Source organism: Sipha flava, unplaced genomic scaffold, assembly GCF_003268045.1.
Source record: "Sipha flava isolate LNK unplaced genomic scaffold, YSA_version1 177_pilon_pilon, whole genome shotgun sequence".
NCBI lineage: Eukaryota > Metazoa > Arthropoda > Insecta > Hemiptera > Aphididae > Sipha > Sipha flava.
The window spans coordinates 224,575-247,671 of NW_020272091.1; the positions used below are offsets into that span (position 1 = coordinate 224,575).

General features: G+C 31.1%; 3 protein-coding genes and 1 non-coding gene across 4 annotated transcripts; 2 read left to right on the forward strand and 2 right to left on the reverse strand.

Moving 5' to 3' along the window:
- Positions 1 to 3,160: 3,160 nt before the first annotated feature.
- Trnal-uaa lies at positions 3,161 to 3,244 on the reverse strand. The gene has a single exon. It is a non-coding gene; the product is annotated as a tRNA-Leu (tRNA).
- Positions 3,245 to 10,342: 7,098 nt separating this feature from the next.
- LOC112680517 (zinc finger protein 227-like) lies at positions 10,343 to 12,419 on the forward strand. The gene is made up of 3 exons (XM_025550620.1): positions 10,343 to 10,833; positions 11,118 to 11,306; positions 11,380 to 12,419. The coding sequence occupies exons 1-3, from the start codon at positions 10,733 to 10,735 to the stop codon at positions 12,302 to 12,304; spliced, it is 1,215 nt and encodes a 404-aa protein (XP_025406405.1). The 5' UTR covers positions 10,343 to 10,732; the 3' UTR covers positions 12,305 to 12,419.
- A 3,718-nt stretch (positions 12,420 to 16,137) lies between these two features.
- LOC112680498 (tubulin beta-8 chain-like protein) lies at positions 16,138 to 16,725 on the reverse strand. The gene has a single exon (XM_025550601.1). It carries the CDS (start codon positions 16,723 to 16,725, stop codon positions 16,138 to 16,140), a length of 588 nt encoding a protein of 195 aa, XP_025406386.1.
- Positions 16,724 to 22,771, forward strand: LOC112680499 (general transcription factor II-I repeat domain-containing protein 2A-like). The gene is made up of 4 exons (XM_025550602.1): positions 16,724 to 16,777; positions 16,855 to 17,001; positions 20,196 to 20,309; positions 20,895 to 22,771. The coding sequence occupies exons 1-4, from the start codon at positions 16,724 to 16,726 to the stop codon at positions 22,764 to 22,766; spliced, it is 2,187 nt and encodes a 728-aa protein (XP_025406387.1). The 3' UTR covers positions 22,767 to 22,771.
- The last annotated feature ends 326 nt before the right edge of the window (positions 22,772 to 23,097 follow it).

Here is a 23,097-nt window from a genome sequence, read left to right on the forward strand (position 1 = left end):
CACGTTGGTGATTAGGTGACAGGATGAATTATATAAATGGTAAAGTGTTTTTGACCAACTTTATCTTAAAGTTTATAACTTTTAAAATAAGCTATTATAATAACAAAATTTAAATTAGGGGCAGAATTTTCAAGTTCTTTATTTCTTATTTTAAAATTTCTATTTATCTTATCTATTTATAGATAAAACCGTATAAAATCAAATAAAAAATAATATTTTATAAACTTAAAATATCTTAATATAAAGAAACCATTACTGACATAAAATTAAAAAAGATTGCCCTTAAATTAAATTTTGCTAAACATGTTTTAGAAAAACCATAGTACTTATACATTTTGATATCAATACAGACTTATTCAATACTCAAAATAACATTTACATTGATTCAGTTTTAAAATAATTAAACATGCACAATGAAAAAAAAAATTATTTGATTAATACCTATTTTAAACAAACAAATCTATTTCAAAAATAATAACTTATATCAATACATTTTAGATAATAATAAATAATAATCTAATTATTTCTTAACATAGATTATAAGACACAGATAAGTATTTCTTAACATTTCTAATAACATTTAATTTTAAATAATCTCTACAATTAAAATTAATTATCTCTAATTAAAACAACCAATTTTCCTCAATTTAATCAATTATATTTTAAAATTCAGTTGTGATTTATTGATTTTGTACATATTATTTGATTTTTGTGATATATCTGGCTCTACATTTTTAATTTGAAACCGGTCGCCTTATTCAAATTTAATATAACTAGTAATAATAATTAATAATTAATAATAACATATCTAGGCTAAACATTTATTTATTTATTTCTATGTATAAGCTATTTGTTTATTTATATTAATTTACAAGTCTACTACTCCTTCGCCTTTTTTTCCCAACTATTTAGTGTAGGCCACCTTTGTCCTTAACCTTCACTTTTCTTGATTTTCTACATCCCTTACGCACATAACAACAGCCCTCATATCATTCTCAATCGTATCCAATCATCTCTTTTTTTACTCTTCCTCTTCTTATTTTCTCTTCAACGTTAATTTTCATAACCATTTTTACTGTTTTTATTTCCTCGTCACACGTCCAAACCATCTCAGTATATTTTCTCTTATCTTATCCACTATCAATGCTACACTAATACTACTTCTCACATACTTATTCTTTCCTTATTCTAACTTTTCTTGACATTCTAATCATCCATCTAAGCATTCCCATTTCTGCAACACTCATACTCTGTTCTATTCTTCTGTCAACCGCCCAACCCTTCGAACCATATGGCATAGTTGGTCTCATTATAATCCTGTAAAGTTTACCTTTCGGCCTCATTAGAATTCTCTTATCACATAAAACACCCAATACTTATATTATTTCATCCAACTGCCTTAATCCTACGTTTTACGTCCATGCCAAAGCCCCCGCTCTTTCTACAAATAATTCTAAATATTTAAATTTCTCTATTTCAACTATCACGTCACCACTTATTGTCATTGGTTTCCTCATATCCTGAACTTGGTATCTTTCTCCAAATCATATTCTATATACTCTGTTTTATTTCTACTAAATTCTCAATCACTTTCCTTCAATGGATAACCTTCACTCATCCAACATATTATTAACTTTCCAAATTTTCTCCTACCGAAACTTTATTATCAGCAAACATCATACACCATAGTATCTCGCCCTATATGTCTTTCGCAACTTCATACATTACCACAGATAACCAATAAGGGTTTAGAACTGACTCCTGATGCACACAAGCTCCTACGTTAAAATGTTCTGTTACTCCACACAAACTCTTTACACTATTTCTCAAGCCTTCATATATATCCTGAATCAAATTTATAAATATATTTTTGAGACCCCTTTTCTCTTTAATGCCCATTTTAAAACTTCTCTTGGCACTCTGTCATACGCCTTTTCTACATCTATAAACACCTTACATAATTTTTTTTTTAATTTCCCTAAACTTCTCTATAAGTTGTCTAACACAAAATAATAACTTCATTATCAATTTTCCTGGCATAAAACCAAACTGATTATTATTATATTTACAAGTATTATTTTTAATTTAATTTTTTTTTTTTTTATTATTTTATTACTTAAAATATTATTAAAAGTTTTTAGATGTAAAAATAACTAATCAGTGATTAGTAATCACTCGTTTCGTATAGTTACATTCTTATGTATTATAATATGTATGTATTATTTACATAATAATATTTATGTGTTACTTACACATACAGTAGAATCTCGATTATCCAAACCTCCGTTTACGAATTCTCTAATATCCGAACATTATTTCATTTCTATTCATGTATCCGAACGACAGTGCGTAATATTTCGTTTAAAATCGTAAAATCGTTTCTTCATTGAAAAATTTTATATGAGGACAAAGAAAATGACAAAAGCAGTTGCGACGAAAATACGAATACACATAGACCACCACTTGCGGAAGCAGTTCCTACATTTGAGACTAGTCTTAAGTGGTTGAATGTTGTCGAACAAAATTCCTTCTATTAAAACGTTTGCGAAATTCAGCTGCACAAAAGCGCGTAGCAACAATTCATCAAACAAAAATTGATCAATTTGTCAAAAAAAAAAAAAAAATACATTATAATAAGTCTTTAATATTTTATTATTTTATTATTTTCTTATATTCGTAGTAAATAATTACATAATAATTACATATATTATATGTAATTATATGTATAATAAGTCAATAATATGTAAGAATAATTGTATGTTCATTGTAATAATATTTTCTATTATCCGAATTTTTGTCTATCCGAACAAGGCATAGTCCCAATTAGTTCGGATAATTGAGGTTCTTCTGTAATATAATTTAATACTATTATAACCTAATTGTATTTTATATCTCTACAAAACGTTTTAAATGGACTAAACCTTAAAATATACTATAGTTATTTTTCATTTTTTTTATAGTTATTAATTGTTTTTGAAAAAAAATATATATTGAGCCAAAGAATTTTTGTTATGTGTTACCTTGTTTACGCCTACTTAAACTAATTAGAATAAAATACATTACATAACACATTAACAAATTTTTAATAAATACAAAAAATGTAAACAAAATATATTTTAAAATATTGTGTGTGATGGTGGGGAGGAAGGAAAAATAATTTTGTCAGGTGTGGGGTTCGAACCCACGCTCCCGTTTGGGAACCAGAGCTTAAATCTGGCGCCTTAGACCGCTCGGCCAACCTGACTAGATGTCTAAACTTTTGTAGACTTAACATAATATATTACATAGCATTTGAATATTCATCTTTAATTATTTAACGACTTATTTATGAGCCTAGAGAACACTCAAACAATCGAAAAATTTACCAAACGTCGTAGAACTATTTTATAGTAATGTTTGTTCAAAAGTATTCCCTACGAAATATCTTATGGACAGGGGCGGACTGAGAGGTATCTATTCTACAATGATAAATGGCCGAAAACCATTTTAGTGGCGTTATTTCAATTTTGATGGGAGAGAATAATTATTTTGTTCATCAATCTTTAAAAAAAACCGTTCGCAAGCAAATATTTACATTCACATTTTTCTCAATAAAAGTGTCATATTAAATATAAAATAATTTTCTATGTATATAAGGTCAAAGCTGTATTTAATATTAATAAATAAATATTATAATTAAACAGTTTACATTTTGTATAAAATTAATACATTTAATAAACAAAATTAAATATTAATTTAGGAAGCGTACCGCCATCGCTTTTCTTATCAACTGCCACATCGGAACACAAACGGCGCTACTAGGTTGACTTTCCCCCTCGCACGATCACGGGTGAGGGGGAAAGTGAGTGAGATCGACGTACGTACCGACGGACTGCGGCAAAGGGTGTGACTTGGTATATATATATATATATATATATATATATATACGAGTACTTGTAATTATACTGAATAATTATCTAGCTAGTAGCTAGTGGCCCAAAACTTGTAAGCTGTCTAACCTAACCTCGGCCCACTGTCCTATAGAATAGCAGCACACCGAGCCAGTCCGCTACTGCTTATGGAATTAAGAACATAATAAATTAGCCACTGGGTAGCATAAGATCTTATAAGGACGACCCTAAACAAAAGTTCAAGAAGCACTGCAACCAAAGAATTCTAATTGTTCTAAATATTATTAATCTAACGTTATCAAATAGTTAAGGGTTAAAAACACGTTTGTAAAATGTACATGCTCGTAGATAGTCGGTAGTTAAAAAATTATATTGTGAGTTGAGCCGCTGCATATCCAATTCAAATACATTCACTAAATAAGCGCTACGTTGTCACAATATGTCAGAAAACATCAAAGACGCAAACCTAAGGAAACAGAGGAGCCAATGCCCTTTTTAATTTGGTAAGATGGTGGGTAATTTATAGATATTCGATTGTCAATTTTCAGACATAACAATAAGCATACATCAATACATTTATACTACATAGTATATATTATGCGAGTTCAGCGACCATTTTTATTTTTCATTGATGGGTATTGGGATACTTTTGTTTTGTCTCCATAATCCCTAATAGTTTGCGCCCATGGTAAACATTTTATATTTTATCATAATATTATTATGATTAACGATTATGACTCAAAAATATATTGCTAGATTACAAATTAGTTTACTAAATAAACAGCTCAATTCAAAATTTTCGTGTTTCAATTAATGTATTATATCTAGTACTCTCGCGTATATATGTATTACGGTATTAGGTATGTTATGGTCGACCGGACGATGGTCAAAATTTCAATGGGACAAACACTATATAAACAGTCCCTGATATTCCGATGTAATCGAAAAAGCTTAGCTTTTAGAAACTCATTCGTCATTATTTATTAGTTATTTGAGTGGTGCTATCTGTTTCAGTAAACACTTGTACAGGCAATGTAACAAAAATTATTCGGTAGTATAAATGAAGTTATTTATACCTTAGTAAATCTGATACATACATTAATAAAATAATATTTGATTAGTTTTTATAATATATTCCATTTCTATACCTATTTTATTATAGTTAGAAAGAAAATACAATAAATAATGATAGACAAAAGTTATCTAAATTCTAAGATAAAATAATTTATATGGAATGATTGAAGAATATTTATTCTTATTTTTACAAAATAGCAGGGCTTAAAACCAGTAAAAGGTTTGTAACAAAAACCGGTGAAAAACCGTAAACTTGAGAACCGAAAATCGATAACTTTTAATTTTAGAAGCTGGAAGCGGTTATTGGTTGGAGTATCGGTAATCAAGATAAATATATAAATATTAACATCAAAGCGATTACCTCGTATTTTCAATCCCGGTTTTATAACCAAAACCTATTCCCAACCAAAATAATTAACGGTTTTTTCATGGTATTAATACTTGAATTATGTCATGATTACATTATACTATTATAAGTTAATTTAATTTTCCAGCTATTTTTAAATATTTTTCCCAATTAATGACCGTCGAATATTGTATATCTGTTGTGAATATCATATATGAATATATATACAATGTATCAATCTTAGTATCATCTTAGAAAATTATTATATTTAATTTCAGTTTTTTACCGTCATAAATAAGAAAATTATAACAATACATTTTTTTATGTAATTTAGTTTTTTGATTATCATTATCTTGATCATAATTCGTTTTAAACTTTAAAGCAGTTTGAAAAAATAAATATTGAAATTAAGTGAAATCGACCAAATTAAAACATATTAGGTTTTTGATTTTGTAATAATAAAAATTATATTATCAACCCACGAATCGCCTAAATAAACTGTTTTAAAAATATGATTAAAAAATTGAAAAATATGATTTTTAAAAACCGGTTTTAACCGGTAACCGATAGTAAAAAACCTTACCATCGGCTCTTAAACAATTAACGGTTAAGCCGGGTTTACACTACACCGTGACGTATATTTTACCAGACCCTGTGCTTTGAAAATATGTGATACCAATTATTGGTATAATATATATATTATATATATCTTATGGCGATACTATCAAATTTTGATTACATATTTTATCAGTTTTTTTATTAAATATGAAATATTTTCATAAGTTTCAATAAATAATAACTGATGAACATTAAATTATATAGGTAGTAGAAAGTATATATTATTATAGTATTATATTATATTATAAGTATATTATTATTAGGGCTCGGAACTTAATGCACTTAAAAAGTACTAAATATGTTAGTATATTATACTTAGCTAAACATAATTTCTAGGTATAAATATATAAGATAAAATAAAATATAAGTAAAATAAATAACTTGAAATTTGAAATTTTCTTTCAAAATGTTCTCATTAGGTTTTTCAAAGTGTCATGAAAATAATTTCAAGGTTACTTAGCAATAAATTGAATAGCCCAATAAAATCATGCAAATGCAACACTTTCTGAGCCCTTTGTTATCATATATTATTAAATTATTACTATTAAAATCGGTAACCACACGTTCAAAAGTTGGATAAAATCAACTTCACGGTATCTTATGGTTAGTGAGGTAACTTGTGGTTTATTATACGGTATACCTTAATATAACAATATAGTTCAACCAAGCAGATATAATTATTTTAGAAGACACGGCACGGCACGGTGTAGTGTGAACCCGGCTTTATTATAGTTTTTGAAATATCCTTAAGGAAACAGTTACCGGTTGTCATAATTTCATAATACACCACAACTGACTACAAATCACTATACAATAATGGTTTTTTTTTCGAGCCAAAAACTGGATTTAAATTAATTTGCTTATATCTACTAATAATAATATATTTTGAAGGATAAAAAGTGTACCTACATAAACTTTACAGCCAATTGATGTGTCCCCACATTCCGAATGGCGCCTGGGGATTATAATTCTGTAGTTTTTAATACATTCATTTTTGTTATAATTTAGAAGTCAAAACCTCACGCCAGCTGGGACGCTGCCATACATATCAAATGTCAACCATAACCTTATACAATATCCGGTTAGTTTCATTATTTACTCAGCTCAATCTAAAGCAAATACTATTAAAAAGTGAAATTATTGTACAACACTTTATTTAAATAATATATACTGGTTTAATTCATAAACAGCACAAATGTATTTTAATAATACAAATATAATAAAACATTTTAATTAGATGGTATTTTTCAATTAAAGTTAGTTATTAAATTATTATTATTTTTACACCTTTATAATCTGGTTTATGTTTTACAAGAATAATTCATGATATATTTTTTTTAATGAATTAAATGTTATTTAAACCGTTTCAGTTTAATTTAATAATTTAATTTGAAACTTATAACTACAGATTTGTAGTGTGTTGTGTAGTGTCTACATACAATTTTCACTTTAAGGTAAATTTGATTAATTCCTGGGAAGTGCTAAAGTTGGAATATTAAAATTAAATTTTTAAGATTAATGCAAATTGCAAATTATTTTATTTTATTTTTTTTTTTTGTCACAAAAACTATCTGTACTTTTAGTCGCTTCTGCTAAGATATAAAGAAAAAACAAAATTAATGAATGATACATAAATCTATTAAATGTGTGACAGATAAATAGAGCGAAGTACAAAGCAATAAATTATAGTTTAAACGTAGTTATTTTGTACCTATTTATTAAATGTTAATTTTAAAATATGTAAATCGCATTAGTAATGAACACAAGCAATTTTTTTATTGAAATCATAAAAATAAACAAATTTAAATAAAGATAACATTCCTTGGCACGTCGGCCTAGTATTATGGGTAGGTGTAGACCACAGACATGAGTGAGTAAAAGTTACATTATTACATTAGAATTACTAACGATATTTATACCATACTTAAAACAGTGATGTGCAAAATCGAATGATTTTGTTAATCGAATGATTAGAAATCGAGAAATTTTCGAAAAATCACTCGAAATTAAAATCATTTATTCTTTTGATAAAAATAATCCAATATTTTTACTATATTGCTGTTTTTATTTTTTTTATGTAATATTATTAAGTATTAAATTATATTTTAGGAATAATAACCAAATATTAATAGGTACAGCATTATTTATAAATGTTTTAAAAAATAGATAAGAATTTTAATTTTTTTTTTTTAGTAATTATCGTCTTCAATTTAAAGTAATATAATGGTCTGAAATATTCTAAATTCTTAGTTATGAATAAAATGTACTTATTATACCATTTCACAAATTTAAAATAAAACAAAAAATATTTGACAAACGTTTGTAGCTTTAAAACCAATTAAAATTTGGCTGTGCATTTAGGTAAAGTTTCAAATACAATTAATTAAATGTCCTCCATATCGGCAAATAACATTTAACTATTGAACAATCATAGGCGTGCGCAGGGGATATGCAATTGCATACCCTAAACATAGAGCCTTCTTTCTAAAATTACAAAAAATAAATAAAAATTATGACATATCTGGTCTTATGTGATTTTTTTGATATTATGTGATTTTGTATTACATTATGATTTTTATTATATTTTTATATTTAGTCCCAGACAGTTTAATTTATTTTTGAAAAACAAATCATAGGTTATAACGATTTAATGTGTTAATGAAATTAAGAAGTACAATAATTCAAGCGAGATTAAATAGCTATCAACTACAGAACAAGAAATAGCTATAAATTAAAATCCCGAAAACATTATTAGTGATATTAAGAACTCAACTGTACGTAGAATCGTTTTATGATTAATTTTGATTATTTATCAAATTTATTTTGTTTTTCATTTAAGTATATAATTATGTTTTTATTTATTTACCCTATTTGAACGTATTACTCAAACCATTTCAAGTGTTATGTATTTAATTTTTTTTTTTTGGTAATTTATTTTAAATTTTAATTATGAAGACAGTTATAACGATTAAGAATTGGTTATTCAGTCACTTTTTTCAGGAAAAAAAATTAAAATTTTAAATTAAATAGTTATTAAGACCAGAATTTCGAACGCTTAAATTAACTTTCAGTTTGGGGTGGGGGGTAGGCAGTAGCAGCCTTTTGCATACCCTGAAAAAGAGGTCTGCGCACGCCTATATGAACAATAATTATAGTTCATATTTCATAACGACCCTGTCGTTTAACCAGTTTACGCTTTATTAAATATAAACTTTATTGGAAATTGTAGTGTGTTAAGCATATTGTATGTATTATTTTTCAGATTTAAAATATATTAATTCTACTACTACCGACTATTGATAATTTAAAACATTTATACTATTTGGAGATTTAGAGAACAACAGAACAATTCGATTATTTTAGTTATACCAAAATTACTCGATTATTTTACTCGTAATCAAAATTATTCAATTATTTGATTACTTTACTCACAATCGAAATTATTTGATCACTCAATTATTTTTATCATTATCTGAATTGTTTTCATAAACGAGATATCTCAATTATAAATCTCGATTATGCCCAACACAACTTCAAACGATTTCAATAGTTAAATTGACTTTACCTACCTTCTTAAAATTTTCAAAAATTATAAAGCCCGAATAACTTGAGTATTAAGCATCTCGGTAGATATATATCTAAACAAAAATAATTCCTATCAATGCATAGATTATAAATTAAATTAATTCATATTTCGTACACATCGATTTTGATTGATTTTATTCCGTCGTTGATTAGACGAGTTTCAAGTCATCCGATAATTATTAAAATAAATTGATATACTTAACGATTTCCATGCTTCAAATGTAATACTCCCGTAAATATTTTCTATACGACATACTTGTACATATTTTATTTTAATTTTAATCAACATGTAGATCGCAACAAGATAATGTATTGCTCTTTACGTCTAACGCGAGCATAGCTCTTAAAATAGACGAAGGTAATCGTGTTACTGTTATTTGTACTATATAAATTATGATGGTGTACAAAAAATAAATGAACGAAAATCCGTAGGCGATCAACAAATTATTTCAATCCTGGTAATAAGAACTGCGAAATATGCGTCCGGCCGTATGGGAAAACACGAGAAATTGACCGCGCGGAAAAACGTGTACAGTTCAGCGTTAAAAAAAAAATTATAATTAATTGTAATCGTGTAAAATACTCTAAAGTACAATGAAATATAATGAACGATTAAATTGCGTTACGGAGTGCAACCGCGGCAATACGGAAACTTTATTACTTTATTTCTTATCACCGTGCGGGCACAGTGATGTTGTTACCGTAAACTCAAAACTACCGCCGCCGCCGCCACCACGACCGACCGCCGTTGTCAACCGTTCGACCAATATCGTCTGATTCGACGGGGCCCCTGACTCGGCTCTTATCAGAAATGTCGGTTTTGTATTGTTTATACACATACGTACTCTATGCGCTAGATTACAACGTCGTCGGACCGGACAAGTGACAGAACAGTTCTGTGCTTTAATGGTCCAACGTTGTTTCCTGTTCATCTTGTTCCCGTCTCGATTAACCGTTTCTCGCTTCCTCGGTCAGATTTTCTCCGTCTCCGTACGGCGACAATCTCCCTAACCCTACCCACTTGCATGTACCACGCCGTCGATCTATCATCTTATGCAACCGCCGCCGCCGTGTGGTCCATCCCGTCGTTGTCGTCAAAGATGTTTGCATGCCTATGACGCCGTCCGATCGCTGCAGCCTCCGTCGCCCCACGAGTCTGCACGCGGTAATGGAATTCAGCGACTGTTGAACAGACATCAACCGCTGTTTGTCCGGCCAAATGGAAATGGCTCATCCGGCGTCCACGGCCCATGCCGGTGTCATGGACAATATCAAACAAGAGCACTCCGACAGCCGTGGACCACTAATCAATAACCTAAGGTAAAGGCTCAAAGTTTGTATGACAGTCTATCATAATACTTTTTACATTTGTTTTTCCTTGTATGGCATTCAATGGAAGTTAGAAAATTGTGTACTAACCAAATGTTCCGGTTTCTCTTGAGTGACATGATTTTTAATTCGTTTTCAGCTATACTCATTTGAATTTTCATTACAATAACATTATCATCAAATATATAAAAGTTACCATAGCTGTACTTAGTGCATAATATCTTTCTCGAAAAACAATAATTATTAACGAGTGTTTTTTTATATTTTATTTGCAGCAATATGCCAGCATTTGGTTTAGCAGCTAGTGCTTACGAACTAAATCCCAATGCTCGATTAACTATTCGATTCGATCGAGAAATGTTCAACCATAGTTTGTTTGACAGTGAAATAGAAATCAGTCCAGGTAGTATTGGGAACAATATGGCATTTCGATTCAACAGAAATGATATATTCAGACCTCCACAGTAAGATTTAAATAAATTATATACTTTCTTTTTGTAATTGTTATTTATTTAATAATAAATTATGTTTAAACAGTTTTGAGTTCAGCAACAGAAGTAACCCATTGTTAAATGGACACTTTACTTCAAACATGGAAGTAGCTGAAAATGTAAGTACTAAAAAGCACTTGAATGAATTCGGTCTTAAAAAAACAGAGGTCAAAGCCAAGCCGTTCAAATGTGATGTCTGTAAAAAATCATTTTCCAGTTCTGGTGGTTTGACTGTTCACTACAGAATGCACACAGGTAATAAACCATTTAAATGTGATTTATGTTGTAAAACCTTCTCGAATTCGAGTCATTACAATTACCATATGCGTGTGCATTCTGGAGATAAACCATTTAAATGTCATGTATGCAACAAAGAATATTCTTGTGCCAATGGCATTTTATACCATCAGCGAACTCATCATTTTTTGCAAGATTCAAAATCACTAAAATGTGATGTGTGCGATAAGCTTTTCTCCAGCATTGGTGGCCTAACTGTCCATTACCGCTCTCACACTGGTGATCGTCCATTTAAATGTGATGTTTGTTTTAAGACTTTCACCAGCTCCAGTCACTGCAAGTATCATCAAAAGTCTCATTCTCAGATGAATACAAAAAAAACTTTGAAATGTGATGTATGCAATAAACTGTTCTCCAGTTCTGGTGGCCTCGTAGTCCACTCTAGAATGCATACTGGTGATCGCCCTTTCAAGTGTGAAGTATGCTTCAAAGCTTTTACTAGTTCCAGTCACTTCAAGTATCACCAAAAATCACACGTGGTTTCAAATGAAAAAAAAACATTAAAGTGTGACGTTTGCGACAAATTGTTTTCCAGTACAGGTGGGCTAGTAGTTCATTATCGAACGCATACTGGCCACAGACCATTCAAATGTGACATTTGCTTCAAATCTTTTACCAGCTCCAGTCATTTTAAATACCACCAAAAAACTCACATGTATAATACTCTAATATAGATTTTATGTTAAACTTATGATTTTTAAATACTAACATTTTAGGTTAGTAAACATTATTAGTTATATATCTGACATTTCTGCCCAATACTGTAAATATAATGTAAGTGAATATTTATATTTTTAATTATATTTTTCCTATTTTTAAATATATGACTTATAGAATTAATATTTTATGGTTTTTCTAAAGGGATTTTTTTAATAAGTCAATTTGGACTTAAGTTTATTTAAAATATTGTAATAATTATATTAATACTTAAATATAACTTTGTGACATGTATCAAATTATTTTATAATTAATAATTTATTTACTACTAATTTATACTATTATATTTTTGCATCTTAAATTGTGAAATAAGAAGCAAAAAAAAAATTAGAAAGTCAATGAGTTACTATTTGTAATACTTGCTGAATGATACTTAAATTATTATATCATTTCATTCAAATCAATCATTAATTTTAAAAAATAGTCTTTCAATATCGATAATAGTTTTCATATTACTGGAAATAAATGTAGGAAAAATGCAAGGTCTTACAATGAGTTCTTTGTTATTTACATTTATCTAATAGTTTGCCATTTTTATTTTTACAAAACAAATTCATATTATAATTTCATGATTAGTATTATTGATTATATAAACTTCATTGTATACTAATTGTTAGTATTTATCATAAGATATGATATCATAGATAATCATGCTCAGGGATGAAAGTTGTAAGAGAAGATCTTTAGCATTATGATTGATATTGCTTAAGAATAATGATTTTTTCGGCATTATTTATACTACTTATTTTATTAAACCATAATCTCCAATCATAGATTGTACACAAAATAATCAACACTATATGGTATGTAAAATAACTAATAAATACAATACGTGTTTTGTAAGTTAAATTAGATAGGTATAAATGTTAAATCCTATTTAATTTATTTTATATTCTAAAATTGTAGTTCTCAGAAATATGGTAAAAATTTTTTAATAAATTGCATAAAATTATTTCTACTAAATTTAATAAATATAAATTTGTGTCATATGTAATAAAATATTTTTAAAAACAATACCATACCAAATTAAAATATATATATATTTACTAATCATCATGGGCATCACTAAAGTCCAAATTTTGTGGTAGCAAAGTTTATTTTTAGAAAGTTAAAAAATTAATTTTTATAAGTTTTATATGATAACTGCTTACACTTCTTCATAAATCTTGGTATGACGAATACTTTATTATTACACTGTCTTACTGTCCGTATTGAACTTATCACAAAATATTATTATTTTGTATACAATCATAATAATATATGGTCTATGTTCGTATACACTTGAATAATAAACTTCGAATATATTTTTTAAAATCTATAACTTTTTTTGTCGTAGCAAAAAGATACTCTTGCTACCCCACAAAAATATTTGTGGTAGCAAAAATACCCCTTAGTGACGCCTATTCTAATCATTGATCTTACAATTGGATAAATAAATAAAAATGTTCGGATTCTAAGTGAAACTAGTTTAACTATGTTTAAAGATTGGTTTTTTAGGCCCAGCGAACGAGAAATGTTTGATTGTACCATAATGAGTTATTTTTCGTTACAGCACTATTTTGACCAAGATTATTCCGATCATCATCTGATATTTTATTGGCCCAATAATATTGGGAAATCATCTAGTAGATAAACAGCTAGCTATTTTTTGAGAAAAAAACGGCAACGTTTATGTGTTACCGGTGTATAAAAGTGATAAATATAATTTACTATTCAACAATATTTAATAACCTAACATTTTCACTAAACATTCACTAAACCAAAATTATTTTTTTTAATATAGGTTTAACTTCCATTAATTAATTGATATTAATATAAGGAAATAAAAAATTAATTTAATTATTGTTTTTAATTCAAAAATAAAAGTAAAAGCAAAAAACAAAGTTTTAAGATTAAATCTTGTTAAATATAATATTAAAAGTTTGGCTGTACTGTATTGAAGAAGTCGGTTGTAAGATTAACCACTAAACTATTTGGTAGGACTAACGAAATATTTGCTGTATACCTTTGTCTTCAACTGATTACCCCAATGAAAAATGAGTAGGTACCTAACATATTCTATGTTATTTTAATAATAGAGACCGGATTTATATACGCTTAAAATCTTAAAAATAAGATGTTCTTATGCTTTATAATTTCATCAAAATAATCTTTCTCGTGTGTATAAATAATATTTTTTGGAAAAATATGATTTTTCATAAAAATATATTAAATAGATATTGAAAAAACAAATAAAAGTAACAGTTTATAAAAATTATAAATATTTCCTTTATTAATGGAAAACAATTTAGTTAAATTAATTGGTACTTTTATATTGATTTTTATACTTTACATTTGTGACTGTAGCACGTAATTACCTAGTACCTGCAATTCAGATTTATTTAAAAATAATATAAATAACATATTTTAAATAATAAAAATTATCAATAATCGTTCTACGTGTACAAGAAGGCAGTCTATTAGTATATCTTAATTCGTGATATGAGGTTTATGGATATCAGTGAAATTTTTTTTTATGTCTGATCACTAATAACAGAATAATTGATTTTCACACCAATTTTATGTTCTTATCAATATTGCTTTGCACATTTTGTCTTGAAAAGGATAGAGACTAACGCAGTTTAAAAAACATTTTTGCATTTTTTATAGACCGTTAAATTGTTTATAAAATGTTCAAACTAAACCTCAATATGGTTATATAATCTTAAAACATATTATTTTGCACAATATATTCTTTGAAATATGATCTTTTATGTTTATTGATTATATTATTCTAAAAAATGTTCGTATATCAATTGTAGGAAAATAAATCGTCAAGAAAGCTTATTCAGTATGAGTTGCATACTCTCAGTAAAAATATATAAAATCATAAAAATCCGGTCTTCAGTTATAAGCTTTGTATTAACAGATGCATTCTTAAGGCGATATTTTTATCAATTGAAGACGAAGAATTGAATAGAAGAATTTTATCATTGAGACGATTTATTTTTTAATGTTCTTACTTGCCTCCTCCATCCACTAGTTATAGAAAACGGATAACCTAGAGTAATCATACATCCTAGACAATTTGACGCCAGGGACTAGTGAAAATGTACGGGGTGTGTTAATGACCTTTTTATTTTTTATAAACTAAAGAGCGCCCTTATACCAACAGCACCTAGGGCAAACATATGCACTGCATAAGTCTCGGATTTCTCAAGAGACTACAGAGTTTTGTGACTCGTGTCCCGAAAAAACTCCAGGAACGGATAAATATCCCGGGTTGAGAAGAAAAATTTAAGAAAATTTTGACAAATGCATAATAAATTTATAAGTATTGTTACGAGCACGCGGGGATCAACGAGAATGGTTTTAGTACTCTTAACTCTACACGTCCATACCGTTTGGAATAATTACTCAACGTAAGAAAGATAAAAGGTCGTTTGAGTTCGTTCCAGTACAGCAAAATTCGGTGTTTTCAAAATCTGGTAACCTTAGACCATGGGCATTATTTGCAGGGCCGTGGAGCCCGGGATGTATATCTTAATTTTTTCTGCAGTGTTCATTAAATTCTATCATTAAATGTGTTAAATTTTTAATAATTTGTAGTCCCTTATTTCGGGGCCCGGAGGATCATCCCTTTCACCTCCCCTTCTCGTCAGACCTGATTACGTGTACCTATGCGTTTCATTAAACAATAACGGTTTTCACGAATTAAAAACTTGAATTTTAAAATAAACAGATTTTGATTAACATATCGCAATATAACGTATTACACGTTGTCGTCGTCGTCGTACCGTGCTCCGGAGACTTATTCACCGACGACTCGGTCGTTGTCGTCGATCATCCGGTCGATCGATCGATATTCTTCGATCAACGAATCGATCTTTTCCAAGGCGTGGTAGAAATCGTCGGCGGTCATGCCCTCAGTAACGAACGAGTGGAGCCGTTCGCGTTTGGTCAGCGCATACACGCATCGACGGCGCGCGCAGTCGAACAGGTCGAGCACGGCGGTCGTGTTAGCCACCAACGTGCCGCTAAGCGGGATGCCAGTCGACGGCACGGCGCACACGGTGGACTTGACGTTGTCGGGGAACAGGAAGCGCTGCCGACGGACGCCAGCTGCGGCCACCATGCGTCTGGACAACACGTCCGGCTGGCCGGTGCACCGCAGGTGGCTACCGCGGAACGTGGCCACAGCGGCCATGATGACGTGCGGGCGATCGCCGCAACGGGACGAAACCGCGGCGAACAGTTGGGCGGCGAGCCGCAAAGGCTCTGCGGCGTCCGGGCGCGCGCGTATGTCGTTGACTTGTCCGCGGTGCGTGAGCGGCGCGAAAACGGGCGCGAAGAAGTGCAACCGTCGGTACGGCACCAGGTCGTTGGTGCGCTTGGCCATGTCCGCGTTCAGCTGGCCCGCGAACCGCAGCCCGGCCGTCGCGCCGGACATGGTTAGCGACACCAGGTGGTTGAGGTCCGCGTACGTGGGCTCGGCCATGGCCAGCGGACCGGTGCACGCGTTGTACAGCACCCGGTTGTCGGCCAGGTACGTATTGTGCGCCGCGCTGATCAACCGGGCGGCGCACAGCGCTGTGTTAAACGGTTCGCCGATGCCGTCGTCCGCGTCGCACGGTCGCGGCCCCAACGTGCTGAACGTGTTGACCGTCAGGCCCGGGTACTCGGCGCGCAGATGGTCCGCGACGCGCGCTCCAAGCCCCGAACCGGTGCCACCGCCCAGCGAGTGCACGATTTGGAACCCCTGCAATCGGTCGCACATCTCGGCCTCCGACTGGATCGCGGCCCACACACGACCCGGCAAATCGTCGTCCGCGTGATATCCACTTGGCCAGTTATACTGAATTCCACCGCGGCCGCACACGAAGTTCTGCTGCCGGAACCGGCAGTTCGGGCGGCCCGCCAACGAGTGAAGAGCCGTCGGATCCGTGTCCACGAGTACAGCCCTAGGTACGTACGTCTCATCTGGAGACAACCGTGTCAAGGACGCAGCTAGAGCAAGGGTGACTTAGGCTTGATGTGGAGAGGATGCAAAGGGACTCCCCCCTATCTCACGCAGCGCTTAAGACCGTGCCTTTTAGAGCCTTTTTAGTGAGCTACTAGAACGCTTGACCGTTTGCTTTGAATTATTGTCCACTTTAAAAGTTGCCCATTAGTTAATAACAAAAATTCGTAGTAAAATTATTAAAACAATTTTTATAATTTATTTCATTATCACCAATACCTACTATTACGTCTCATAAGCTGATAGTTGCGGGAAACAGTGTTACAGACAACGTAAAAAAAATGTAATAATGTAATAAACAATGTAACAAACAACAACCAACTCATATTAAATATCATACAAGTATGTATATAAATAATTAATATTTACAAGGACCGCTCGATGTGAAATATACATCATAGTTGCCGAGTGTTTACTTGCTACTTTAAGTCTTATGGGTGGACTGTGGGGAAATCGTTCTGGAAATGAGAATTCCCCAAATTACATGGCGATTTTTTAATGATACGTAGTTGTATAATATATTAATTACAAAGTTAACAATTCGTTTAAATCCATAGTCCTTTAAAAGGTTATGAAATTATTGTATTATTTGTATACTAAAATACCGTAGTTTATGTCTTGGTGATTTATGTTATAATTTAAAAATATTATAGTATTACCACTCCGTATTGAAGACATATTCTATAGGCAGGGCCGGCGAGAACTTCTGAGGGCCCCGGGGCTGCGGGGGTTCCGGGCTGCCTTTCCTTTGCAGTTATTTGGCCGAGATGCACCAAGACCACTTGTACATGCTTTGGCACGACAAAAACATTGTATACAAGGCCGAAACGACAGTCCCTCTAGAACGTACGGGCCCCGGGGCTCTAGCCCTCCCTGCCCCACCCTCTCGCCGGCCACGTCTATAGGTTTGAATTTGCTTCCCATTCCGCCTCTGACTATGGGCTTAAATTCTTAGTTTTACTCTACGATTAAAAGACGTATTATATTTTTAGGTATTATAGTGTAGTGGATTGTGAACCTATAACCTTATAGCATATGTCTCGAGATTCAGTGTCGCGTTAAGCTATGTTACCACCCCGGGGAAAATTAAAATATGCCGCCTTTAAGAAAAATAATATTTTAACCGTCAACAAATAAAATTGTCACGCTGAAAAGATGTTTACACGCCTAACGGTGTGCAATGTGCCGACTAGTGATGGGCGTTATTGAATAATAACTATCGAATTATTCGATAGTCTTACCAAGTTATTTATTCAATTGAATAATTATTCAATTTTGAGTAAAATTTTATTATTTAATATTATTACTAAATGTTAAGAAACGTACAGTAATGTTATCAGTAGTGCTCGGATTTATATGCACTTAAAAAGTGTCAAATATGATGCAAATATGCAAAGAAAAAGTACCAAAATATGCGATTATATGCATTATGTTATGCTTTATAAAACGTGTTTTTTTTTTAAAACCACACTTTTATACCAAATAAAATTCAAAAACAAAAAAAAAATGATAATTTCCACTGCTTTATATTTCAAATCATTTAAATCGATCTAAAACTTTTAGGAAACTTTAAAACGAGAATACAAATAAAAATAAATATTTTAGATTATTTGAATTTACATACTCTCAAAAAAACGAATAGAAAACTTGAAAAAAATACAAACAATTTTAATTTATTAAAAACCCATTAAATATACATGTTATATGCATTTATGAACAAATATGCAATATATGCAATACAAAATTTGGTGTGATATGAACCATGGACCATTTTAAACCTCCATAGACGTGCATACACTTAGTACAAACATGCAAATGCATATAAATCCGGGCTCTAGTAATCAATATTTTATTAAACCTTGGAATAAAAAGCCGCGTTATTACAGTGCGTGACTACACAACAGCTGCACTATTGAGATTCATTGGATACAATGGTGGTATGAATAGTGAATACTGTGTATAATAATACACTTATAATAATATATACTATAATTTAGATACTCTTATTTTTTCACACAAAAATATATAGCTGTTAACTTTTAAAAATATTATTATTTAAAAATCTAAGGTAATTTTAATAAAATATTTTAAGTTTATATATTCTTTGTATTATTATTTGCGTGATTATTTTTGGAGAAAACGTATGATTTATATTTTTAGCCCAATATATTAATATGAACAAGAGAAAACTGGTGAATAACTTAGAAAAATACACTTGGCGTATGGATAAATTACGACCGCCGGCAAGCATATACAAATAATTATCGACAATACTGAGTACAGACCAGGCATGTAACCAGATATATTTTTATAAGGGGGGCCAACATTTTTTGGCCCCTTTCTGTAGTTGTGTTTATCAAATGTGCGTTCGATATCTGTATTTGGAATTCTTAGTTTTCAATCTATTAATACACGTACTATTGTCTTATCTCAAACTGTCAAGTGACGAATATTTATAAAATAGAATCTCAGAAATTAATTTTTGTTATACAATCGTTAATTATATAGAATAGGTGCATGTAAACTCTGCCACAAGTACTTTTTTTTACTGTAAATTCCGCCAGAAAATAAAACAGGTGAAATTAGATTCATGTAAACTCCGCCAGTGAAGAAAATCGAGTAGTAGTACAAAATTAATATGATATATTATTAAACGTAATACTTAATAAGTAATAATATGTGAATATTATTATTATAATATTATATAATATCATACCTTCATTTTATTTCACCAGACGCATATTTCATATTATGGTTATATTTGTAGTTGTTAAATAAAACCAATAAATTGTCTCGTTGACCAGTAATTAGTTTTATATTATTACTTTGTAGCAACATATTTCGTTTAGTATAAAATAAACACGGAGACATGCAGACTAGGAATGATTATGTTCGTCAAAGTATACTTCACCTTACCTACTGCCGATATCATAACTGGAGGTGTTTACATATACCCATTACAGGTAAGAAAAAAACTGGCGGAGTTTACCCTAGACCAGGGGTCGGCAATAGGCGGCCCGCGGGCCATGTCCGGCCCGCGGAAGGGAAATAACTGGACCGCCAAAAATTATCTTAATTTTCCCATATATCCTATGTATCACTCCCCCTCCGTTCATAACAAAAATTAAACCAATATTGAAATCGATTTCATTAGGCGGTGAGACAATAATAACGGTTTATAATTATCTGTATTCTGTGTTGTTGTTGAACGTGCCACAGTCACGGCTGCGGGCCGAGTCGCTTGCATTCGCGCGCGCGCGCATGTGTGTGTGTGTGTGTAAAATACAATATTCAGAGGCGATCTATTTTTATGATTTATTAGGAAATTACGATAGCGTTCATCGTATACCGCTGTTTATAATAATAGTCACGATAACAGAACACCATACATTGAACCTACTTCTTGAAACACAAATATTATTTAGTTCAATTTACGCGTTGCGTTTGTCGTTCGTCGTTCGTCAAGAAATTATTATAAATATTCGTATTCGTAGTCCGTCGCGTCTGTAGTGTTAAAACTTATTAATTTATAAATATTATTCGTGTATAATCGAGTATGTTTTCCAAAAAAACGTAAAGTTGACAATGAAAACAGAAAGTTTCTGGCCGAGTGGACCGAACAATATTGTTTTACACTTCCAGTAAGAGCTGGAGCCGTTCCAGTTTGTCTTATATGTAACAGTACAGTTGCTGTCGTTAAATGTGCTAATTTAAAGCGTCATTATGATACAATGCATAAAGATTTTGAAAAAAAATTTCCTCTTAACAGTGCAGCGCGTAAAAATAAGCTCCAAGCGTATCTCTTGTCTTATAAAAATAGTACGACTATGTTAGTACAAAGTATGACTGGGCAAGAAAAGTCAGTAGAAGCAGCATTGCGTGTTTGCTGGACGTTAAATAAACACCAAAAACCATTTACAGACTCAGAAATTGTAAAAGAGTGTATGTTGGAAGTAGCCACTGCACTTTTTGAAGAAAAAAAGGACATAATTAATGCTATTCAAAGTATTCCTCTATCAGCAAGAAGCAATACAAGAAGAACAGAACTATTGGCCGATGACAACAAAAATAATTTAATTCACATTTTACAGATGGCTCCTTGCTACGCTATTGCAATTGATGAGTCACGTGATATTGTTGATTCTGAGCAAATTTCAATTTTTGTGCGCTTTTTAGACGTTGAAAGTAGAGTATTTAGAGACGAGTTGCTAGCATTATTGCCATTGAAATGCAAGACTCGTGGAGAAGATTTGTTTAAAACTTTTGACGACTTCATGACTAAATCAAATATTAGTTATGATAAAATTGTGTCTATTTCAACTGATGGCGCACCGGCAATGATTGGTAAAGAAAAGGGATTTGTTAAGAGAATCAAGGATAAGAATGCTGAAATACTTTCATATCAATGTATAATTCATCAAACATCCCTGTGTGGCAAACTTAGTACAACACTGAAGGAAGTAATGGACATAATGATCAAGTTGATTAATTTTTTGAGGTCCCGATCTGCTCTTCAGCACAGGCAGTTTAAAGATTTTTTATTTGAATGTGATTCAGTGTATTCGGATTTACTTCAATATAACAATGTCCGTTGGTTAAGTAAAGGCAAAGTGATCGAACGTTTTTGGAGTATAAAAGAAGAAGTTATCACGTTCTTGGTAAACTTGGATTCAGTAGAATCAAAGCAGTATCATAAATTCTTAACAAATGAGAGCAATATGCTATCTGTGGCGTTTTTAAAAGACATTCTTGGATATTTAAATGTACTTAATACTGAGTTACAAGGGCAAAAAAAGTTAATTTGTGATCTGATATCAAGTGTATTTGCTTTCCGACGAAAACTTGAAATCTTTGAAGAAGATATAAAAAATCAAGATTTTATTCATTTTCCAACAATCCTAGAATATAAAAAGACTCCCGACATAGACTGCAGTATGTTTTTAAGTTTTTTGTCAGACCTTGGTGAAGAATTTCGTAAGAGATTCAAAGACTTTGCAGAAATTGGAAAACTGTCTCAATTTTTAAAAAATCCGTTTGAAGTTTCTCCGACTGGAGAATGGATTGACGTTGCTACAAAATTATTTAAACTTCCAAAATCTTCACTTCAAATTGAAATTATTGATTTGCAAGAAGATATCTCATTGCAAATGTATAAAACTTCGTCCACTGAAGATTTTTGGATAAAGCATGTCTTGGATAAATACATGAACTGTAAAACCCTTGCCATAAAATTAGCTACTATGTTTGGCTCCACTTATGTATGTGAAACTTCGTTTTCAAAAATGACGTTTTTAAAAAACCGATACCGTTCAAGATTAACAGATCACCACCTTGAAAACACTTTACGCATCAGTTGTTCTCCAAGAGTACCAGATTTTAAAAAACTAGCTCAAGAAAAGAAATGTCATTTTTCTCATTAATACAATTTTGTTATTTTTAGTATGAATGTATAATTACTTTATAAATAATTAAATACTTTGTCTTAAAATGTGTTTTTAATACAAAAATAAATACATTAATGATAAAATTAAGTTTAAGATTTTTTTGGCCCTCGAAATTTTTTTTTTTTAAATATTTGGACCGCCATATAAATTAATTGCCGACCCCTGCCCTAGACCTTTAATTATCTTTTTATCTTAACCGATATTCTAGCGGAGTTTACAATGGCCCATATGGAATATATATTCAGGATTTAACCAGTTTGGGACAACTAAACTCCATAATACTTAAAAATCAAAATCAAGGGGGCCA

Coding starts and splice junctions, on each gene's coding strand:
- LOC112680517 (XM_025550620.1), top strand. CDS start 10,733: ATGGAAATGGCTCATCCGGCGTCCACGGCCCATGCCGGTGTCATGGAC. Junction 10,834..11,117: donor CCACTAATCAATAACCTAAG/GTAAAGGCTCAA, acceptor TTTTATTTGCAG/CAATATGCCAGCATTTGGTT. Junction 11,307..11,379: donor GATATATTCAGACCTCCACA/GTAAGATTTAAA, acceptor ATGTTTAAACAG/TTTTGAGTTCAGCAACAGAA.
- LOC112680499 (XM_025550602.1), top strand. CDS start 16,724: ATGTCCGCGTTCAGCTGGCCCGCGAACCGCAGCCCGGCCGTCGCGCCG. Junction 16,778..16,854: donor CGGCCGTCGCGCCGGACATG/GTTAGCGACACC, acceptor CGCGTTGTACAG/CACCCGGTTGTCGGCCAGGT. Junction 20,310..20,894: donor TTTACATATACCCATTACAG/GTAAGAAAAAAA, acceptor TTATTCGTGTAT/AATCGAGTATGTTTTCCAAA.
- LOC112680498 (XM_025550601.1), bottom strand. CDS start 16,725: ATGGCCAAGCGCACCAACGACCTGGTGCCGTACCGACGGTTGCACTTC.